The sequence below is a fragment of the Lissotriton vulgaris genome, chromosome 4_1 (assembly GCF_964263255.1).
Source record: "Lissotriton vulgaris chromosome 4_1, aLisVul1.2, whole genome shotgun sequence".
Classification (NCBI taxonomy): Eukaryota; Metazoa; Chordata; class Amphibia; order Caudata; family Salamandridae; genus Lissotriton; species Lissotriton vulgaris.
This window is the reverse complement of record NC_141691.1, coordinates 919769715-919789164: the sequence shown is the minus strand read 5'-3', so window position 1 is coordinate 919789164 and position 19450 is coordinate 919769715. Positions and strand designations below refer to the sequence as shown.

The 19450-nt window shown below is 43.3% G+C and overlaps 1 protein-coding gene across 1 annotated transcript in view; it reads right to left on the bottom strand.

Moving 5' to 3' along the window:
* SYCP2L (synaptonemal complex protein 2 like) overlaps positions 1-11638 on the bottom strand; it is a 1791741-nt gene extending 1780103 nt beyond the window's left edge. Inside the window, exon 1 of the mRNA XM_086966882.1 lies at positions 11510-11638. Coding sequence (XP_086823008.1) covers positions 11510-11515 — 6 coding nt within the window. The 5' untranslated portion in view covers positions 11516-11638. The remainder of the gene's footprint in view (positions 1-11509) is intronic.
* Positions 11639-19450: the final 7812 nt, after the last annotated feature.

Sequence of the window (19450 nt, the reverse complement as noted above, 5' to 3'; positions counted from 1 at the left end):
AAGTGTTCCTGCGTTGTAAAGGCTGTGTTGTAAAAGCATTGTGTTGTAATGCCTGCGTTGTATAGGAGGTTTCCCTCCTGGTATGCCCTCATTGCTTTCTTCATTATTCACTGAGAAGCTTCTCTTCTCCACTGCTGCTCTCATCCAAGCATCTAATTTAAGCCTCAAATTGTGTTGGTCTGGGTGGAAGTTTCAGAGAAGACATCACTCATCTCAGATGGTACAGCACCTCCATACGAAATGACCCATAATAGGGGAAATCCAGTTCTCCCTCTTTCTCTGTAATTTTATGTCAATTTTGAAGTGGTATGGAGTCCTACATTTGTTGCCATATAATGTCCTGGGGTATCCTCTGGTGGAGCTTCTTCTCCTACCCGAGTCACCACCCCTGTGTTGCCTCTACACAAATCTCGCAACACCTTAATACATCTCATTGTTAAAATCAATTATTTGCAACCCAATTTTCACTTGTTCAACTTCGGACGCATTTCCACCAATCCCAGTGCAGCATTACACCAACTGACCTATCACAGCGCAAGCAACACGGACGTCACTGCTCCCTCTTTGCAGCGACTCACCCTCCTTTACAATTTCACCTTGCACACTTGCTCACACATGTACTAACAAGTAACTATGTATCCAAAAGCTATTAAACCAAGTAACTGCTCCTAACGCAGTCACAATAACTTAGTTAGATAAAAGTAGTAATTGTCTGTCCGCTAAAAGATCGATAGAATGCTCTTACAAGAACATTCATCCGCTGTTACCCCTGACCTGCGTTGGTCACTCAATCGCTGTAGTCCACCCCGGTACCTCAGGTTTCTACCTGTGACATACTCTTGCATTCACACAAAGTTCCCGGTCACAAGTGAACCACTGATAGCACTTTTTACGACACCCACAGTATTGATCAGACAATTACAAATACAAAACTATCCCTGGATCTTGGACTTCTTGAGTCTGCTAATGAAACTTCCTGATCCCCAAGTGTCCGGACCAGTAAACCGATAAACCAACACTCCCTCAGCTTACATTCCAACTTCGCAAGACATGACACAATTAATTCATCACCGCAATCTAACGCACCACACAGTTTTATACTCATGCTACCACTGTTTCCGCGCATCATCAACGTCCGCCGACTTCCATCCGTCTTCGCCGTCATCTACTCGTCCAAAGCCCTATTGCTTTTATGATCCTACTCCTAATTTCCCTTTTCTCCCCTCACTTTAAGAGGCTAAACCATCCTCTGCTACCATTTGATTAAACAAAATTTTACTCCTTGCCTTCCCTACTATATTCAAATCAGATGGTATTTTTATAGCTCACAAAAAGTATTTGAGGGGAGTAAAACAATTCAAGATTGATTATACTTTCAATTTAGTCCTGCTTTTAAAAGGACCACAGACTCCAAATTTCAATTTGTGGATTTGTTATAAGGCCAAAAATAATTGAATATAAACACACCGCAATATCAGAGTATACAAATACATAGAAATCAATACAGAGCTGAATATACGAATATAATTCATTCTGCATAAAAGGTATAATATGATGAACTCCAAAATCAAAATGCAACTAAGAATAGAAGCTGAGTCCAATTCTCTTTTGTTAGACCTGGCAAAGCTTGGCATGATTACCCCTGATTTTTTTGCCTTTGCCTCCTGCAAAGTTAGATGCTGTAGGTACTTGCCACTGCTAATCAGTGGGCAAGTACAGATGTTCCCTGTCTAAAGTGTAGCGTTGGTTTGGTTGTCTCCGATTGGTATGTTTGCAGTACTAGCAAGATCGCTAAGTGATGTGCACTGTGTGTGCCCGAGCTAGTACTAAGGAAATACACAGAGAGGGAACACAGGTCTTCAGCATAGGGACTGCGCGTATTATGCTAAATTAGCATGATGTCCTGACAAGTGCTACCACTTGTCAGGCCTTACTTACCCTTTTGCATACACATTGGGGCACCCCTGTAGGACGTCCTGGGTAACCCCTAGGCAGGGTGCGATGTAAGTAAAAGGCAGACCTGTGCCAGTGTGGGCGCTAGGCCCTGACAGTGGAAAATGTTCCATTTAATTTTCTCTGGTGAAAGGCCATCCTGGCTGTAGGACAGAATGGGGGAGGTTGGATGTAGGATAAGTAGCCTAGCTTCCCAAGATCTGAAGATGGAACAATGACATTTGGTATGTCTGAACTCACAGCGTCATAACGCATCTTTTTGGGTAGATGATTTTGTCGGTGTGCGTCCAGAAAGCGCTGTTTGAGAAAATGAATGAGTTTCTGCTTTAGACCTATTTGCGTGTCTCAGCATTATGTGAATTGCCTGCCTGGATCTGGGAGAGGTGAAAAAGGCTGAGGGAGGTCGTGCCCCAGGGGAGGGGTGGAGATGGCGCCAGGCTGCCCTGCACCTGGAGCAGGTCGAAGGAGAGGCTTTGCGAAGTGAAAAGACCTGGTTCAGAGCCATAAACCAAGAGACCCATCTCCCTCTGAGTGATTAAAGATCCAGGCTCCCAGTATCAAAGAGAGAATGGTGGCACTGGGGGGGAAATACGCCAGACTGATTTAGGGAAGGGGTCGGGGACCCCTGAGCACAAGCAAACTTTAAAGACGCTGAGACGTATAACTAGAAGAACTGGAACCCCAAGACTTTGGTGATGTTTTGTCATCGGACAATGTCATCAAGAATGGTCTCTGTATCGTTCAGAGAAGTGCTAGGAGCTCTTTAAAGAAGCTGTGGACTGGTTGGGCCTCTGGCAGCTTTGACCTGTCCACGATCTGAAAGAAAACCTCTGCTTCAGGAAGAGTTGCTGAATAGGCTGCAGGAGACGCTTGACCCTTGCCTTCATGAGCTGGGCTTGTGGGCAGTTTGTAACTCTTGACCAAGGAGAGACTAAGGGGGGGGGTGCTGCAGTGGGTCATGCCCCTCCTTCTTCCTGAGCAGGACTTAGATGTGTGCATCGTCTTGTACCCCTGGGGCCTGAGGTGAGCAGGCTCCCTTTTTGGAAACACAGGAACATAAAAGATTCCAGGAAGACTCAAGTGGCGCTGTGGTGGGACCGTGTCGTGGCAGCCTGAGACTTACGAAGGGGTGCCTAAGGTGATCGGGGGCACCGGGATCGAATCAAGACTCCGACGCGCTTGGTGCATGTCTTGGTGCGGCTACAGGTGGTGGAGCGCCTGTGGATTGTGGGCATCCTGGAAGAGAGCCTAGATTTGCGACGTGCAGAGGGTGCGTGTCGCAGTGCAGTCTAGGCACTAGTGGAGAGCGCTAGGACATCGTGGGCACAGAGGAGGAGTGAGTCTCAGATACGCGGATCAGCATGTGGTGGTGAGGTGAGACTCAGACGTTCAGTGTGCTTGTCGTGGTGCAATCCGGGCGTTAGTGGAGAGCACCGGAAGGCCGGGTGCACCAGGAGACGGAGAGAGTCTTGAACGTGCTTGGGGTGCGTGTCGAAGGTGCCATCGAAGGTGCTCGTGAGGAGTACCAGGGAGTGGTAGGCGCCAGGGAGCGAAGGAATCCTAACAGCGCTGAAGAGGAGGGCCAGGGGATAGGGCACTCAGAGGCAACGTGAAGGAGCACCAGCGTCGGGTGGAAAGTTTCGTGGAAGGAGTTGTGCTAAACATTGGTGGCCCGGACCGGCAGCCAAAGTGGGCGTTGCCCATGGTGAGAAGGTTCTGGGGTGAGGCGAAGCCGCTGCAGCAGGAGAGGAGAGTGGGATCGCGCCCCCCCCTGGTGGGGATATGCATTGCATTGTTTTCCTATCGCACTGTATGTAATTGCAGCATGACACATTACTGTATTCCTTCCTCGCAAAGAGCATGCTGGTAGCAACCAGAGTTGCATTATCTTGTGTGAACTCAGTACCGATCTTGACGCTTCGCATTGCATTGTATTTTACTGTGGCACTGTACAGAAACCCATTGTTAAGTAGGGCAGTATTTCCTGTATTTTGCAACGTGTGTGAATCTAGTGATACTACGTACCTAACCGGTTGAGAACAATTAAAAGCCAGCCTAACTGTTGGTTAGAAGCGGTGGTTGGGAGTTAAAACCGCCTAACCCACCGGAAACAATATTACCTATTGTATAGGTGTAGAAGGTGTATTGTGTGGTCATTTCGTATATATCTTTTTATATAAAGTATACTCGTTTTATACAAACTAGTGTGAAGTCCATTTGTGGTGACATCATTGAGGTTGCTGTGGGCTTGGTTGCACATACTGAACAATCGTGCCTTGGAGATAAGCCTGGCTGCTCGTGTCAAGCTACTAAGGGGGTGAGCAGTGCTGTCTCAGATGGTGTCCTATCTTGGCCTAACGTGGGAGGTCCAGGTCGCGCACTTGACAACAACAGGGCGCGCGGGAACTCCGGCTTCTAACATCTTTTCATTAGAGAAGAAAAGAAAAGTAGCTTTCCCTACACTGCTCTACATGAAAATCCTACCTATTTCCCCGATATCCTATCCCAAAGGTGTCAGCCCATGTTAACTTCCTAAGAAGTACTCACGTCAAATGGGTTTGATAGCTTAAAGCTATAGAGCTTGTTCTAAGATGCTTCTTCTCCTCTGAAAATAAGCAGAAGTCCCTCGAATCTATCTCTGCGCCTCATACAAAAAAGGCAATGTTCAACCCCCACTATGTCACAAGTTAAACTTTCATTTGCAACATCTTTCAGTAAGTTTCCACAGAAGCTTTAATTCAATTGGTTTTGCTTCCAGTGGCCTTGGTTCCCAGATAGGCCAGACACGAAAGGCGTCCTCCCTTTTTCGCCTTCCAGCCTTCTTCAAATACATTCCAGGTAGCTCCTTAAATCTAAGAACAACGAGGGCAAATTCCTGCAACTGCAGTAGGATGAGAACATACGGTCTTCGAATACAAAAAAGATTCATTTAATTATAATTCTTGAGCAACCAAGGAGAAATTAAACTCAAAACAACCTGCAGTGTGGACCTACAATTCAAGCAACTTAAACTAGACACAAATTACATTACACAAATAATATTTCATCCTGCAAATTATACTAGAAATTATAGGTTTCTTTAATACATACAAAGTCCGATTTAAATGTGCACACTACATTTTGATGCTGATACAACTCGAATGAATGCATCTTAATTGTGAAACACTGCAAATGATAAAAATACATGTGACTGCATTTAAACTATGAGTATAGTTCACTCATACAATTTAGAATGCTGTAAGAGCTCTCTCACTGCCCATACAAGCCCTTCTCTTGATTCTCTTCGTTCTGCCTCATTTAGGTTTCCAAATTTCCTAAAATTCCCAGAGTCCCTCGTTTATACTTTTCTTTCACTGTGCTTTTTCCGTTAATGCACTCATTCTCTCCATCTCATGTTATTCGGCCCAATCACAATCCATCTACTTTCACCTTAAAGGTAACCAGGCAATAACAATGACAATAACACATTTTTCATTATTGGGCATCATTTTAACAGCCTATTTGGCAGCAGTATTCCTGATTCTCATCAACTAAACCAATTACTCTACTACAGCTAAGCCAGCGATTTACAGTGTAAAGCTACCAACTGAAGTGGGGTACCTAATGACATGGGGTCACTTGCACTACATTTAAAACATAAAGCTATTTTAAAGCTTCCCGTTCATGCTTCCTCCCTTAACTCGTGTCAATCACTTCAGGTCTCCTTCTGCCACTTCCTTTTGTGAAAACACTTGTTTCATGACAGCCCGTTTTCCCTGCCTCCTCTTCCTTTTTAGGTCGAGTTTACTCAAACCTATTGCTGTCCATCCAAAAGCTGTCTTTTACGATCCAGATTTGGCCTCAGGCATTCACCCCAGCAGCATTTCTCCTCTCCTTACCATTTGCTCCTGCCTCCGAGAGCTTCAAAGGGATCTGCTTCACACTTCTCGGCCGCCGTGACTCACATTTCTCCTTCCTTCGTGCCCAGGCCCCCTCCCAGCGCTGCCTTGTTTTTCTCTGGCCTGGCAGCTTCCATTTACTGCTGGGCTCTAACGAGTGCTTTTGTGTGACTCAAATGCTCCCCTGTTTCTTCAATTCGCGGCCGATTTTCTTTTTCTTGCGGCTGCCAATGCTTCCATTATGTCTCCCCACCGCGCTCCGAGGTCGATTCACGGCACTCCCACGGTCGAAGACACAGGAGGCTCTCCCAGCGCCAAGACGGACGCAATTTTCCCTTTTTGTCAAATAATAGCAGCTATTAATAATTTCCCCTTTTCTCATGCTTGGATGCTGCAGCAGGATACTTTAACAGCGCCGTGTGTATATATTGAGCGAAGCAATTTCTTCCGTCCTCTCTTCCCTCCTGCATCCGATGCCTTCTTGCTCACCCGCCCCTCCCCGTTCGCGCCTTCAAATGATTCTTTTCATTCCCGCAAATTTATCTTGGTTTAAATAGGAGCACTCGCGCTTTAACAGTAAAGATCTTAATCTAAAGCGCGGTGCCACGATTGCTCAAAAAGTAAATAAAAGAGCAGTTCCCCCTCCTCCCTCTCCTGACTTGCTCCTGCCTCCCACGCCAATCCCATGTTGCGGCTACTTCCACTCTCCCACTGCCCCGTCAGAGCACTTCAATTAATTGCAGGTCACAGGTCTGAAACTCGGAAAGGCAAACTCAGCTTTCCATCATACCGAGGTTGGTAAAATAAATGGCTTTAAATTGGAGAAGAATACCACCTCTTACTTAAAAGCTCTTATAAATGACAGAGATAAAGTAAGACACACTACATTAAGAAGTGTTTATGAACAAGTGCCTAGAGTTAGCAGGAGCTGCTACACCAGGCACAAGGACATCACATGCATTTAAGCCTCTTTCCTACTTTCTCATGCAAACTTAAACTAAAGTTAACATTTCTTCAGGTGCAAGCCTGATTTAAGCTTGTAAAAAACCTTTGTGAACTGGCGGCACAGGGTTTTATACCCGGGCCGTACTGTCTACTACACGCCTTTGCTTATTTTAGCAAACATGTTTCACTTTGAGTGAGGGGTGCTAGGAGTGGATTAATTTTAAAAAGGCGCATGAGTTCTGCTGTAGCAACATTTTTTTTTGTGACAAGGGGGGGTCTGACCTGTCCAGTCGCATCTAGTAGCTATGTTTTTTTTAAAAATGTATATTACTCTAATTTGCCTTGTTTTATACCTTGCTTCTCTATATCCATTCTCTTCCTGCGTGATTGTCCCCATTTGCTATAAAATGAACCACTTAAACCGTGAAACACTGTTTTACAAAAAAATAATAATAAAACGGAATGTAAACAAGAATAGTTGCTTTGAAGGGAAATGTGTGAAATCACAAAACTGAACTCCTGAAAAGGATTCATTATATGGCATTTGATGACGGAGCAGTGTGCCTCCTGGCTTGTCCGTGCTGTGTTTTAGATGATGATTGGGCGTGAACAGCAGGGAATCTAACACCTCGAAGTGCTGGCCCCTCGGGTGGTGTTTAGACTGAGATGATGCAGACCTTTAACTTCATGACACGAAACACCCACTGTTAAAATAAAAGGAGAAAAGGATCTCCTTTCTCTGATCCAAGTTGTCATTCCTACACTGTATTTTTTATTTAAACAACATGCTTTAAAATAAGCTGTGGGCATATAGAAATGTTCTCTCTATAAATATTTAAGGTACATAAAATAAGTTTATAGACAGTGAACAAGTAATAATACCAAAAAGTAAAATACAAACATCAGTCACAATCTGCATCTCGCATTTCAAATATTCATAAACAAGGGGATTTTCCTTGATAGAGACAGGAGGGCTAACATGGAGATGGTAACCCAGTCGCTGTAATACCCTGTAAGAGGTTAACTGTAAAAAACATTTACATGATAATTCAGGAAATGAGGACTAGTAGATCGACTCAGATTACAACTAAAAGAATGTCTGCAGTCCAAGCTTGAGCTCTTGTTTCCTCTCTGTACTTGCCCTCTCACCCATCGCTGCCTCCTCTCCCTCACCGGCCCCTTTCTGCTCTCCTTATCTTTTCCCATCTTCCCCTCATATCTATCCTCCCCTACCTCTCTCGGTCCCATCTCTCGCTCCTCATCTCCCACGCCTCCCCTTTCATATCTCGCGTTGTTTTCCTATGCCAGGGAAGATAATGCGCCTTTCTCTGGAGCCTTCTCCCCTGCTGGCTGGCATGCCTTCTCCCCTGCTCCCCAACATATCCCTGGCCCATCCCGATAAAGGGTGCTGAGCAGGAACATGTCCTCTTTGTGGGGAAACAATATGCGGCAAAGTTTATCTGCTCGACATAGCAGGAGGCGATAATTCCAGCCGCATGGGGTCCGTGATGAACGCTCAGAATCGCGTGGGTATGAGAGCGAGATAAAGAGGCGCAAAACACACACGGCACACAAACCACACACACACACACACACACACACTAACTACCTCACACACACAACCACACACACACACAACTACCTCACACACACAACCACACACACACACAACCACACACACATCTGTCTGTGGCCCTCGCTCTGTCTGTGGCCCTCGCTCTATCTGTCTGTGGCCCTCGCTCTGTCTGTGGCCCTCGCTCTATCTGTCTGTGGCCCTCGCTCTATCTGTCTGTGGCCCTCGCTCTATCTGTCTGTGGCCCTCCCTCTATCTGTCTGTGGCCCTCGCTCTATCTGTCTGTGGCCCTCGCTCTATCTGTCTGTGGCCCTCGCTCTGTCTGTCTGTGGCCCTCGCTCTGTCTGTCTGTGGCCCTCGCTCTGTCTGTCCGCCGGCCCGTCCTCGCCGCCACAGCACCACTCAGAGGCGCCGCCACAGCACCATCACTTAACGCCACAACATCAATATGTGCAACCATTCAACAACAACTGGTCCAAATATGTTCTCTCAATGTTTCAAGCTTTATTACAAATGTCACAAAAAGATGTTAAATATTTCACTTCTGTTCTTGGATTTTCGTCACAATAAAATACACTGAACATAATCTTCACAAAACTTATTTACAAAAGTTTAAGCTATTGCCATTATAAACTACAATCACTTTTATTTAAGTATTAACTATTTTAAAAAATTAAAAGCCATTGTTATTTGTAATATCAATACATCTAAGTCACATAAATACAAAACATGTTGCATTTCAAATGCTATAGGCGTCATATTTGCGAAATTTATAACTATTGGTATTGTAAATGTCAAAGCTATTAATTTAGCTATTTTCAAAATCAACACATAAATAAAATAATTGTCATTTACAAGACCAATAGCTCAAACTTTCCTAATGCGAGACCTATGGCATTGCAAATGCTTGTTCATTAAAGGCACATTTGTTATCACCAAATTGTGCATGCGCACACTCACTTCAGAGCTCTCAAGTTCCCAAGGTACATGCAAAAGTTTCTCATCCAGTCCTGGGTTTTTTTCACTTTGAGTCTCGCCATTTAACTTTTAAAATATGATGCTACATTTTATTTTTTAATCTGGGACTTCTAGTCCTGCTTTTGGTGCATAATAAACAAGACTAAAAATCCCAGAATGAAATTTTAAAGTAGGTGGAATGACAAACACATAGCCCTGTAAAACTTGAGCACCCAGGAACCCAGTGTGTACCTCAGTTTCTTGCATAAATGAGTTATGCTCTCAATTAGCCCCATGCTCCCTTTTTTTAATGCCGGTCCTTTAAAGACCTTCTCTACCCTCTCACTTTCCATTGAACCTGTGTGCTGGGCCTTGCAAGCCGGGCACCACACATGCTTTTCCACACAGTCAAAGACGTTCTGGGACAGAAAATCTGCCAGGGAACCAAAATTAAAGCTTCACCCATTAGTGAATTAGCTAGCTAGAAAGTGTCTCATGCTTGCAAACTGGATTGGTTTGGAACTTGTACAGACACGGTTTAAGTGTGCTACAAGCAGTGCTGGAAAGTAGGAAGAAGTCGCCTGAACCTGGTTCGGGCAACTATTTCTGGACCGGATTATGACGAATTTGCCCTGGTATAATTTTCAGACACAGGGACTTAATTCAGCAGTGTCTGCACATTGCCTGCATTCTAATCAGAGCAGCAACCTGCAGGCAGTGAAGAGGAGTTCTTATTTTTACTTCTGACTGGACCTAAAATAAAGGCCCGATTTAAAGGGTCATCAGCCCTTCTTTTGTTCATCCACCATCTTGGCTTGGAGCCAACTGGAGCCTAACACCTAGATGCCAGGGGCACAAGGGAACACTGCTTATCACTTCACAAGTACTTTAAAGAAACTATGACTTGGAGGTAGGTTTTTACTATGTTCAACCCGCCCCTCCCCCCAATGTAAGAGATGTGCATGCACTGTAAGAAAACAAGATCTGTGTGCATCAGCAATTACACGAATAATGGTTTAAAGGCACCACTTTTTTTTATCAAACAATTGTTATAGCGCTGCTCATCCCAGTATAGAGTGTTAGAACACTTTACATCACACCCGAGGCACAATACATCATACAAGTGTGTAAATAAATGTCCAGGAAACGTAACCAAACAGTAAGGATTATCATATATAAGAATCACATATCATCCTTACTTGCAGACATTATAGGTTAAGAGTGAAGGCTTGGAAGAAACAAAGTCATGATACACAAAGGAGGGATTTGTGGTTGTCTGTACTAACAAGACTTACTTCCCAAAGTAACCCTTGCTTGCAATCTTAGAGTAGCAACAGTTTCAGTAATAATTTAATAAGGATCTAAACCCTTGGCTTGAGTTTGCTTGCTGCTCCATCATTACTGGTGAATAGATCATTGTGCTATGCTAGAAGAATTGGAATTTATGAACTGGAAGTAAGAAAATGATCCGTTTCAAATGTAGCGGCCCACTTACCTAGCTGAATAAAATCAAAATCTGTCATCTGTATGTTACACAATGTGCTTTGCAGCAGGCACATTAACCCTCTATGGTGCCAAATGAATCAAAATTGTGACTGGAAAAAACACAACTCTCAAATTACTGCGTTCTCTTACTGCTATTATAATCTCATCAAAACTACTGGGTACACAAAGATCTCTGAAGCAGGCGTCTTAACCCTGTAGGATATTTTAAAATGATGCCTCTTTCTCATCAATTAAGTAAACGAATATATTTACTCCACCATATGTCCTTGTTTTCAATTTCTGTGCAGCAGATGTTTCAAATAAATGTAATATAATTTAAATATTAATAAATGCCTGCTTTTCAAGCTCCGCCACTCCTGACTCCAGCTCATTTCCTCTGCTACACTTCGAAACCAATTTATGAGTTCCCTTAGGAAAATGTTCTCCTTACAGCACTGGTTACGAAGCAAAAAAACTGCGTGGATTTGAGGTTGCTGCGAGTAGGGTTTGTTTTAAAATCAGGAAAATCAACAGAAAAAATCCAGTCTAACAGAACATGCCTATAAACAGCCACAAAACCGACCCACGCGCAGACGTGTGTGAGCTGCCTTTCGGAATTATCTGCCGACCCCACAAGCCAGTCCCACACTGTTTTATACTGCATGCTGGGTGCCATGGCCGGGTGGGCACACCTCAGCTCCCAGAAGCCGATACTCACATCCATCCTGAAGCCTCGACTGCCGCTCCTCCGCGCGCGCACGCTGTTTCAGGCAACAACACTGAAGCAAGGCCGTCGCGAAGCCCCGCCCCTCGAAACACACACACAGGTGAGAGCGATTGCCCTCACTCCTCCGTCACAGATATGGAGGACGCCTGGCTTGCTTCACCTTCTTTTTACCGTTGGGTGAAATGGCGTACGGTAAGAAGCCACTGCAAGGATTCGCGGGAGCACCCTGCAGCCTTTTCTAAGCTTTTTTCCGCGGAAACTCCTCTAAAACACTCTGTGAATTGCTTTTTATCGAATTTTCTGACAAATACACGTAACCCCGTCAATTGATTTGTTTAGAGAAAAAAAAAATTATGCTCATCAATATGAATATTTCCAAAATATAACATAATTAAGCAAACAAAGGGGCATATTTACAAGACCCTTGCGCTGCCGGTACGTTTTTTTTCCATATTAAAATTAAATTGGCGCACCAGCGGTGCAAAGGGCTTGTAAATAAGCCCCTTATGGTTGTAGTCTAAAAGGCGTTCTGCCACGTAAAACCAAAGCATACCAGAATTCGGGAGACCAGTGGGCGTATTTACAAGCACCTTGCGCCGCCAATGCCTCACTTTTACAATGGGAAAAATTGATGCACAGGTGGCGCAAGGGCTTGTAAATAAGCCCCAAATGACTAGTGACACACGTGCAAGAAATGCCCAATCGCTTTTCAAAGTAACTCCGTCTCGGTTTCTTTAGATTTGTGCTTGCTGTCCAGGCTTTAAACGCAACAGGAGCAGGGTTAAACGTGTCTCAATTGAAGATTTTCAGGGGCAGATTTACAACTTCTGGCCCATCTCTGCAAATCAGCAGGGATGCGCCAGAACAGATGCATCACATAATCCTCCCCCCTTGCACCACCACGGATGCGTCGCATTTACAATGCGTAGCACCATGGTGCAAGGAGGGGCAGATGCGTGACACATCTTGTGGCATACGGTCAGCGCATTGCTGGAGTCGCGTCGCAAGCACGACGCAACTCCTGCAATTCACAGGTGCCGCCCATACTTAACGTAGTACGTCACTCCTTACGCCTGCTACAAGCAGGCATAAGGATTTGACTGAGCAGCGCCGTAAAACGGACTCAGTGCAATCTTGTAGATTTCACTGCGTTAGTTTTAGGGACCTTTCCTGCGAGGGAACGCCCACCCTGCGACCGAACACCCACATGGAACCTGACGCAGGTTTCAAGTGGCGCAGGGCTTTACAACCTGATGCATCTGCCGCCACTGCTGTGTCACAAAAGTGACGCAACAGTGGCGTAAAATAATCGCAAAGGGCTTGTAAATCTGCCCCTCAGTGAATTGGGTTATTTTCATTTTTGGGGAGAAATGGGAAAGGTATATTTCTTGCACTTATTTAACTAAAGCTTATCTGCTGTAGAGCAAAAAAAAGAAGTAATTGTCTCTCCATCGTGAAGTAGGCCGGTTAGCTTGCTTTTGTGGTTCCCCCATCCCCCGTCTACTTACACACCTGTAACCGTTTCACTTATGGAAACGAGCAAGCAAACTGCCTGTGCCTCGGCATTCAGAAGTATTTCAGAATGATTCCTAGTCAATAAGACTGGTTCCGCCTTTTGCAATTAACACCCTATAACAAACTGTAAAATTACAATGAAATGCGTACGTTTCCTTTTAGGACGTTACCGATGGCAAACACGTTCCTGCTGTCCTTTCTTTAAACGTAAACCAATGTTGAAGCCTGTCATGTCTCTGAGATTGTGAACTGCCACTGCCTGCTCTGCTTTTTTGCATTTTTAACGAGAATTTGGGGACGTGTAGCAGAGGTTGTACGTCAGAATATCCTCGTCAGAAATATTGCTTGACCTAATAATTCTCGTGTCTCAAATATCGTTTGCCAAAATATTGTCTGTATTGCACGTATATTTTCTAATTTTATCTCGAATAGAGCGATATATATGCGGATCATATTTAGGATACAATATTTGTGTCACAGGAAAGTGTAGCTAGCGTTATGCTTTTTTCATCCATTGTTCCATGTGCATATTTGGCTGGGAAGCTATACATTTCCTGTCATTCATACCTGTAAAGTTATTGTCAGTCGCAAGGAGGCCATTCTCAGTGAAAGCTGATAATTTGTTTTATTAAGTTTTAGTTTTGTGTTGAACGATATATGCATAGGGGCCACGTTTCCCAGGGCCATGCACAGAGTGCTGCTGTCTAGTCCAGATTTTTTTTTCTCCAAATCCTGGGACATGTAGTCCTATTTTGTAATGGATTAAACAAGACTAGAAATCCCCGAATTCAAGGTAAAATCATGGCCATTACGTACAGTCCCAGAAAACTTGGCAAGGCTGCATTTGCCACTTTCTTGCTGCCTCAGGGTATTCCGGTTAGGACCTCATGGGTTTCTGAAACCCTGACATGAACACGGACATTACTGCCACATTTCCTAGGTCCATGCATGACTAGGTAGTCCACTACGTTCTTTTTTCTTAGAATTCTGGAACTTGTGGTTCTGGTTTCATACTGGGTTACAGGGTCAAGGATGCACCCTCGTTACACCCTCAGCAGCACTAGGGCGAATGGGTGCAGAGTGCTGAGACCCAATGTTATCTAATGGGGGATAGGGGGCTTCTGGTTGGTGGTTGCTAAGGGTGTAACAAGAGTGCTTCCTTGACCCTAGAGTAACCCCAGAAACTCAACCCCAATGACTGAGTACTTACCTGGTAACCTTTAACTTAATTTCTCTCCATAGGAACCTATTGACTGTTTTTCTCTGAAAATGGTCTAAGTGTGCAGTTGATTTGTATGGAAACCTGAAACATAATAATTGTGCAAAACTGATTTTTCTTACCTTTCCTAGGCACTCGGGGAATTTCTGTAGTCTGATCCCACTCAGTATCATATTGCGCCCATCCTATTTCATCGTTCCAGTGTGTTCCCGGACAGCTTTATAAATCCACTTTATCAGGAGACGCACTGTCCCGTATGGGGCAGATTCTGTAGAAAGGAGTGTGTCTGGGGTTCATCTTCATGTGTGGACCAGAAGGTGCGGCATGTATTGTGCAGCTGTCTGTAAGTGAGAAACTGGCCCCATGAAATAACATGGTCTGAGACAAGTTAATCGAAGGTAAGCCAGTGACCATCTGCGAAGAGGTCTCCTACTGTGGTCAGGGATTGCCCATGCCAGCTCCTCAAGTCAGTGGTTGAATGGGATCGTGCAGGCTCCGTAAGGGGAGTGGAGGGGCATACAGTGGAATGTGGCATGTGAGGTGGGAAACCCTCACAAGACATTTACAGGCAATTGTAGCTTGAAGTGACCATGTGAATGGCTGTGTAACTTTAGGGAGTAGGAAGTTTTGAAGCATGGATGGCATAAAGGGGCCAGATCCATTAAATATTTCTCACAAGCCGCCCACTGATCACAGTGAACCTCACTACTGTATTTGTGCTGCTAAGTAGTAAGCCTCAAAAGATGGGGCTCGGAGTCCACCCCTGCCTACTGGCAGTTGCAGCTTTTCAGCGCAAATTGATGGTGCTTGTCTCTCCAGATAAGCTCCCCTAAAATGGTATTTAGTTTTTGGAAAAAGCGTCCTGGGGAGGGTGTAATTATGGGACATTTACAAAATAGTAGTGCAGCCTGGGCACGCTTATCATTTTGCATAGGATCCATTTTCCCAGTTGTAGCTCAGAGCACATTTTCAGAACTACACTTGAGATTTTAGGGCAGAAAGAGCTCTCCTTAGGTTACCTTCATATAAATTGGCCCAGGGGTGGTAGAGTCAAACTCCAAGATAGCGGACTGTGTCACCTTTCCAGTTCAGTAGGGTCCCTCAAAATCAGACCTCAATTGGGGTTGTGCTGCAACTCTGCGGATTCACTCACAATTTGGTCCAGTTGATCTGGAGGCCCGCCACCCATGCAAATGCTTCAAGTGTAGTGTGTATTAGGGAGACGTCTGAGCAGATGCCACGTAGGTAGAGGGTATGAAATATGTTATTAAAAACTTTTATATAGATTCAATAAAGTAAATTGCAATTCAGAGTATGGGGAGACATACATAAAAAGCAACGAAGAAGTGAACAGGGGTATATATAACTTCACCACATCAACTCACAACTTAAACATCAACTCCAATCAGTTAATAACAACAACCAAAATAAATTAACTAGTGAGCAACCCATCGTTGGTAGAATTCATATTACTGCTGAGACCACATACGCTTCGTATGAGAATCGTTTTTAAACATACAGTTCCATATGAGAACAACACAACTGGAATTTTCAGGTTTTTTTTTTACCTGCAATGAACTTTATGGTCCTGATGATGGTCTTGATGACGGCAGCAATATAAGACCCAAACGTTGACAGCTACATCATCTCCTTCTATGCTGCTTGTGCACAGGCACACAACCATCACTAATTAATTTCTTTTGATTGTTGTTATTAACTGATTGGAGTCGATGTTTAAGTTGTGAATTGATGTGGTGAAGTTATATATACCCCTGTTCACTTCTTCGTTGCTTTTTATTTAAAGTAATAACCAAACAATCTGTGGATGAGGAGGAAAATGTAATTATAGACTCAGTGCTCACAAAGCATCTGAACTATGAAGCACCTGAATACATTCCCCTTGGAAATAGAATTGACCAAACAAATAGAGAAAACACAACCAACGTGTCTCAATCTTATGGCGACGATCACCCCTGGACGAAATATCTAGTATTTGAAGAACTTTTTCCCACTGATGATTCATCTTTAAATCGAAACAGGGTAATAAATCTGCTGCAGCAAATTCAATCACTACAATCTATTACTAGCAAGGAAATAGACTTAGTCACTTTTCCTGAAAAAGAAAATCTAAAAATAACTAAAGTAGCCTTCTGGTCAACTGTCATTCCCAGGATCATTATAAGAGAAAAAGAAACGCTGCATAAATATGGATATGACGTTATTGAAATATTTCCATCTAAAAATTCCATATTTAAATCAACTGGCCCGATTACAAAAGTCACCAACACTCATATAAATAATAGAACGTCAAACTTCACAGACCCTGCTGAATTGGAGAACTTAAACTCAAGACAGGAGGTTCTGAAAATTGAGGTAAAAAATGGTCAAAGAAATATATGGACCCAAAATCTTGTAGCCAAAGAGGCCAGAAAAACAATAGATTCTTGGACCTGGATATCAGAGGCCTTAAATGGCAACAAACGAAATCAGCAGTCGTCATGTACTGTTTAACAGTAATCTAAGGATCATCTCGTGGAATATGGCCGGAAAGTCGCCTGATAAAATGATTATAGTGCTTAAAGAAAATCCAGCCATTGTAGCTATCCAGGAAACATGGGCAACTAGCACATTTAAGCAGAAAGGTTACTTTGTCTACGATATTCCAGCTATAACAACTAACAGAGGCCATGCCAAAGGAGGCTTGGCTATTCTGCTAAGCGAAGAACATCAATGGTCTCAAGAAATAATTGATTCTAAATCAGACCACTTTCAATGTATCAAAATCCTAACAAGAACAAGTGCTTCTGATCAAAAAAGGGCCCTTTTGATCTTTAACATGTATAGTCCTCCGGGCGCATCACAAGATGCATCTTTTATAGAAACAATGGAACAAATTTCCAAAATTATTGAAGACCGAGGAAATAGTCCATATATAATTGTGGGTGATGTGAACGGGAAACTTTCTAATGCTGAAATCTGTAAATGGGCGAAAATATATGAAGATGAGTCGATCGATTTACCCATTCCGATATTCCCCAAAGGGAAAGTGGCCGATAAAAGAGGGAAAATGCTACTGGCTTCACTCCCAAACATAAATGGATTAATCCTAAATGGTAATATAGAAGGCGACAAACCAGCGTCTGATACAAGGCGGGGCAATGGATCTTCTTCTATTATTGACTACTTAATATGTAGCATAGAGATATCAGAGACATTCCATAGCTTGAAGGTAAAATTTACAGATGAAAGTGACCACGCGCTTTTATGCTTAGTCGTCGGATGGTCACCGAAAGCGGCTTCGACTAATCCAACTACGTACCTTAAGGGAAAAATTGATCTTGATAAAAAACAGAGACGAATATTTTGGAACTCAGGGACAATAGACTATATAAATGAAAAGATCCTACAAGAGAACATTCTCACTAAAATCCACTCTGAAGATCAAATAATAAACTTCGAATGTATCTTGACAACTCTGAAAGGATTTCTTCTCAAGAGAGAAAAACCATGCAAAAATAAAGTCTATAAAAATCCCAATGAGAATATGCTCAGGAGGAAACTAAATAAACTTATACGAGGTCAATACTTAGATTACTCATCTGCTTCACAGCAAGAGATAAACAAATTAAAAAATCAACTCAGAAGGGAGAAAATAAGGAAAAAGAGAATACAGCAAGATAAAAACTGGGTGGATATACAAGAGGCGGCGAAACAATATAATCAAAGAAAATACTGGTCTTTGATAGCCAAATTAACCGGAAGCAAAAAGAAATTAACTGCTATCCCAGTTCCACCACAAGATTGGAAAGCCTACTTAACCGACCTCTATAAAGCGAACGTAACTGAGATCGACAGTAATGCTGTCGAATCCTATCTGGAAAGCAACTTAATAGAAAAAAGTACAGCACATTCCATAGAAACTCATATTAGAAATGCCAGGAGCACTTCAGCGTGTGGCCCAGACCTAATACCAATCAAAGTCCTGCAATCTAATCCAAAGGAATGGAGTCTGTTGCTAACATCGCTTTTCAACTGTATTTTCAGTACCAGGAGAATCCCTAACTCGTGGCAAGGAAGTACAATAATCCCTATCTTCAAAAAAGGGAATCGAAATGTTGCTAATAATTACCGCCAGATCGCGCTAATGGACGCAACAGGAAAAATTTTCGCTGCGGAGGTTTTAGACAAACTAAAAACCTGGTGCTTCGCTAATGAAATAATACCGAAATTCCAGGCCGGCTTTCGTCCCAACCACTCGGTAACGGACAATATTTCCGTACTCCAGACTGTCCTCGATAAATACGTTGGGAATAAATCACAACCAGTATATGCTGCCTTTATAGATTATTCCACAGCGTTTGATCGTGTGGACAGACCAACGCTGTGGAGGAAACTGAGAAGACTCGGGATTTCTGAAAACTTGTTGCAAATCATTATTCAACTACATACAAATACCTGGTCCCAGGTACAAATGGGAAGTGAAAAGGGTCTGACGAAATCAATCAACACGTCAAATGGTCTTAAACAGGGATGTCTCCTTGCACCAATTCTTTTTTCACTGTATCTGAGCGACCTCCCTTCATATTTGCAAAAATGCTCGAGTCTACCACCAAAGATTGCCCTACAGAGCATACACGCGTTACTCTATGCAGATGATATTGTTCTGTTGGACCTCACACCTTTTGGTCTCCAAAATCTACTGGACTCCTTAAATATCTACTCTAAAGATCATTTCCTAATCCCCAACCTAACAAAAACAAAAGTAGTGGCATTCTCTGGTCGGAAAAAAAGCGTCAAATATTACTGGAATCTTGATGGGAAAAGAGTAGAGGAAGTAGACGAGTACACTTACCTTGGCAGGATTTTTACTAAGAATTTAAAAAATCTCAAACACATAAATAATTTAAAGAAAAAATCTGCTATCCATGCCGGGGCACTCTCTAGAATGTATACAGCCACAGGAAGCAGGCATTTCTCCTCACTACTCAAGGTTTACAAAGTAAAAATACCCTCGGTCCTGTCCTATGCAACTGAACATTTGCCTGTAAGACAATGGTCGTTTATGGATCTGGCTGAAGGGAAAATCTTGAAAAGACTATTACAAATCTCCACATCCACATCTGTGCAGGCTCTGAGATTGGAGTTCTCTCTGACAAGCTCATTTGCTACAGCTATGGCTAATATTATTCGATGGGCGT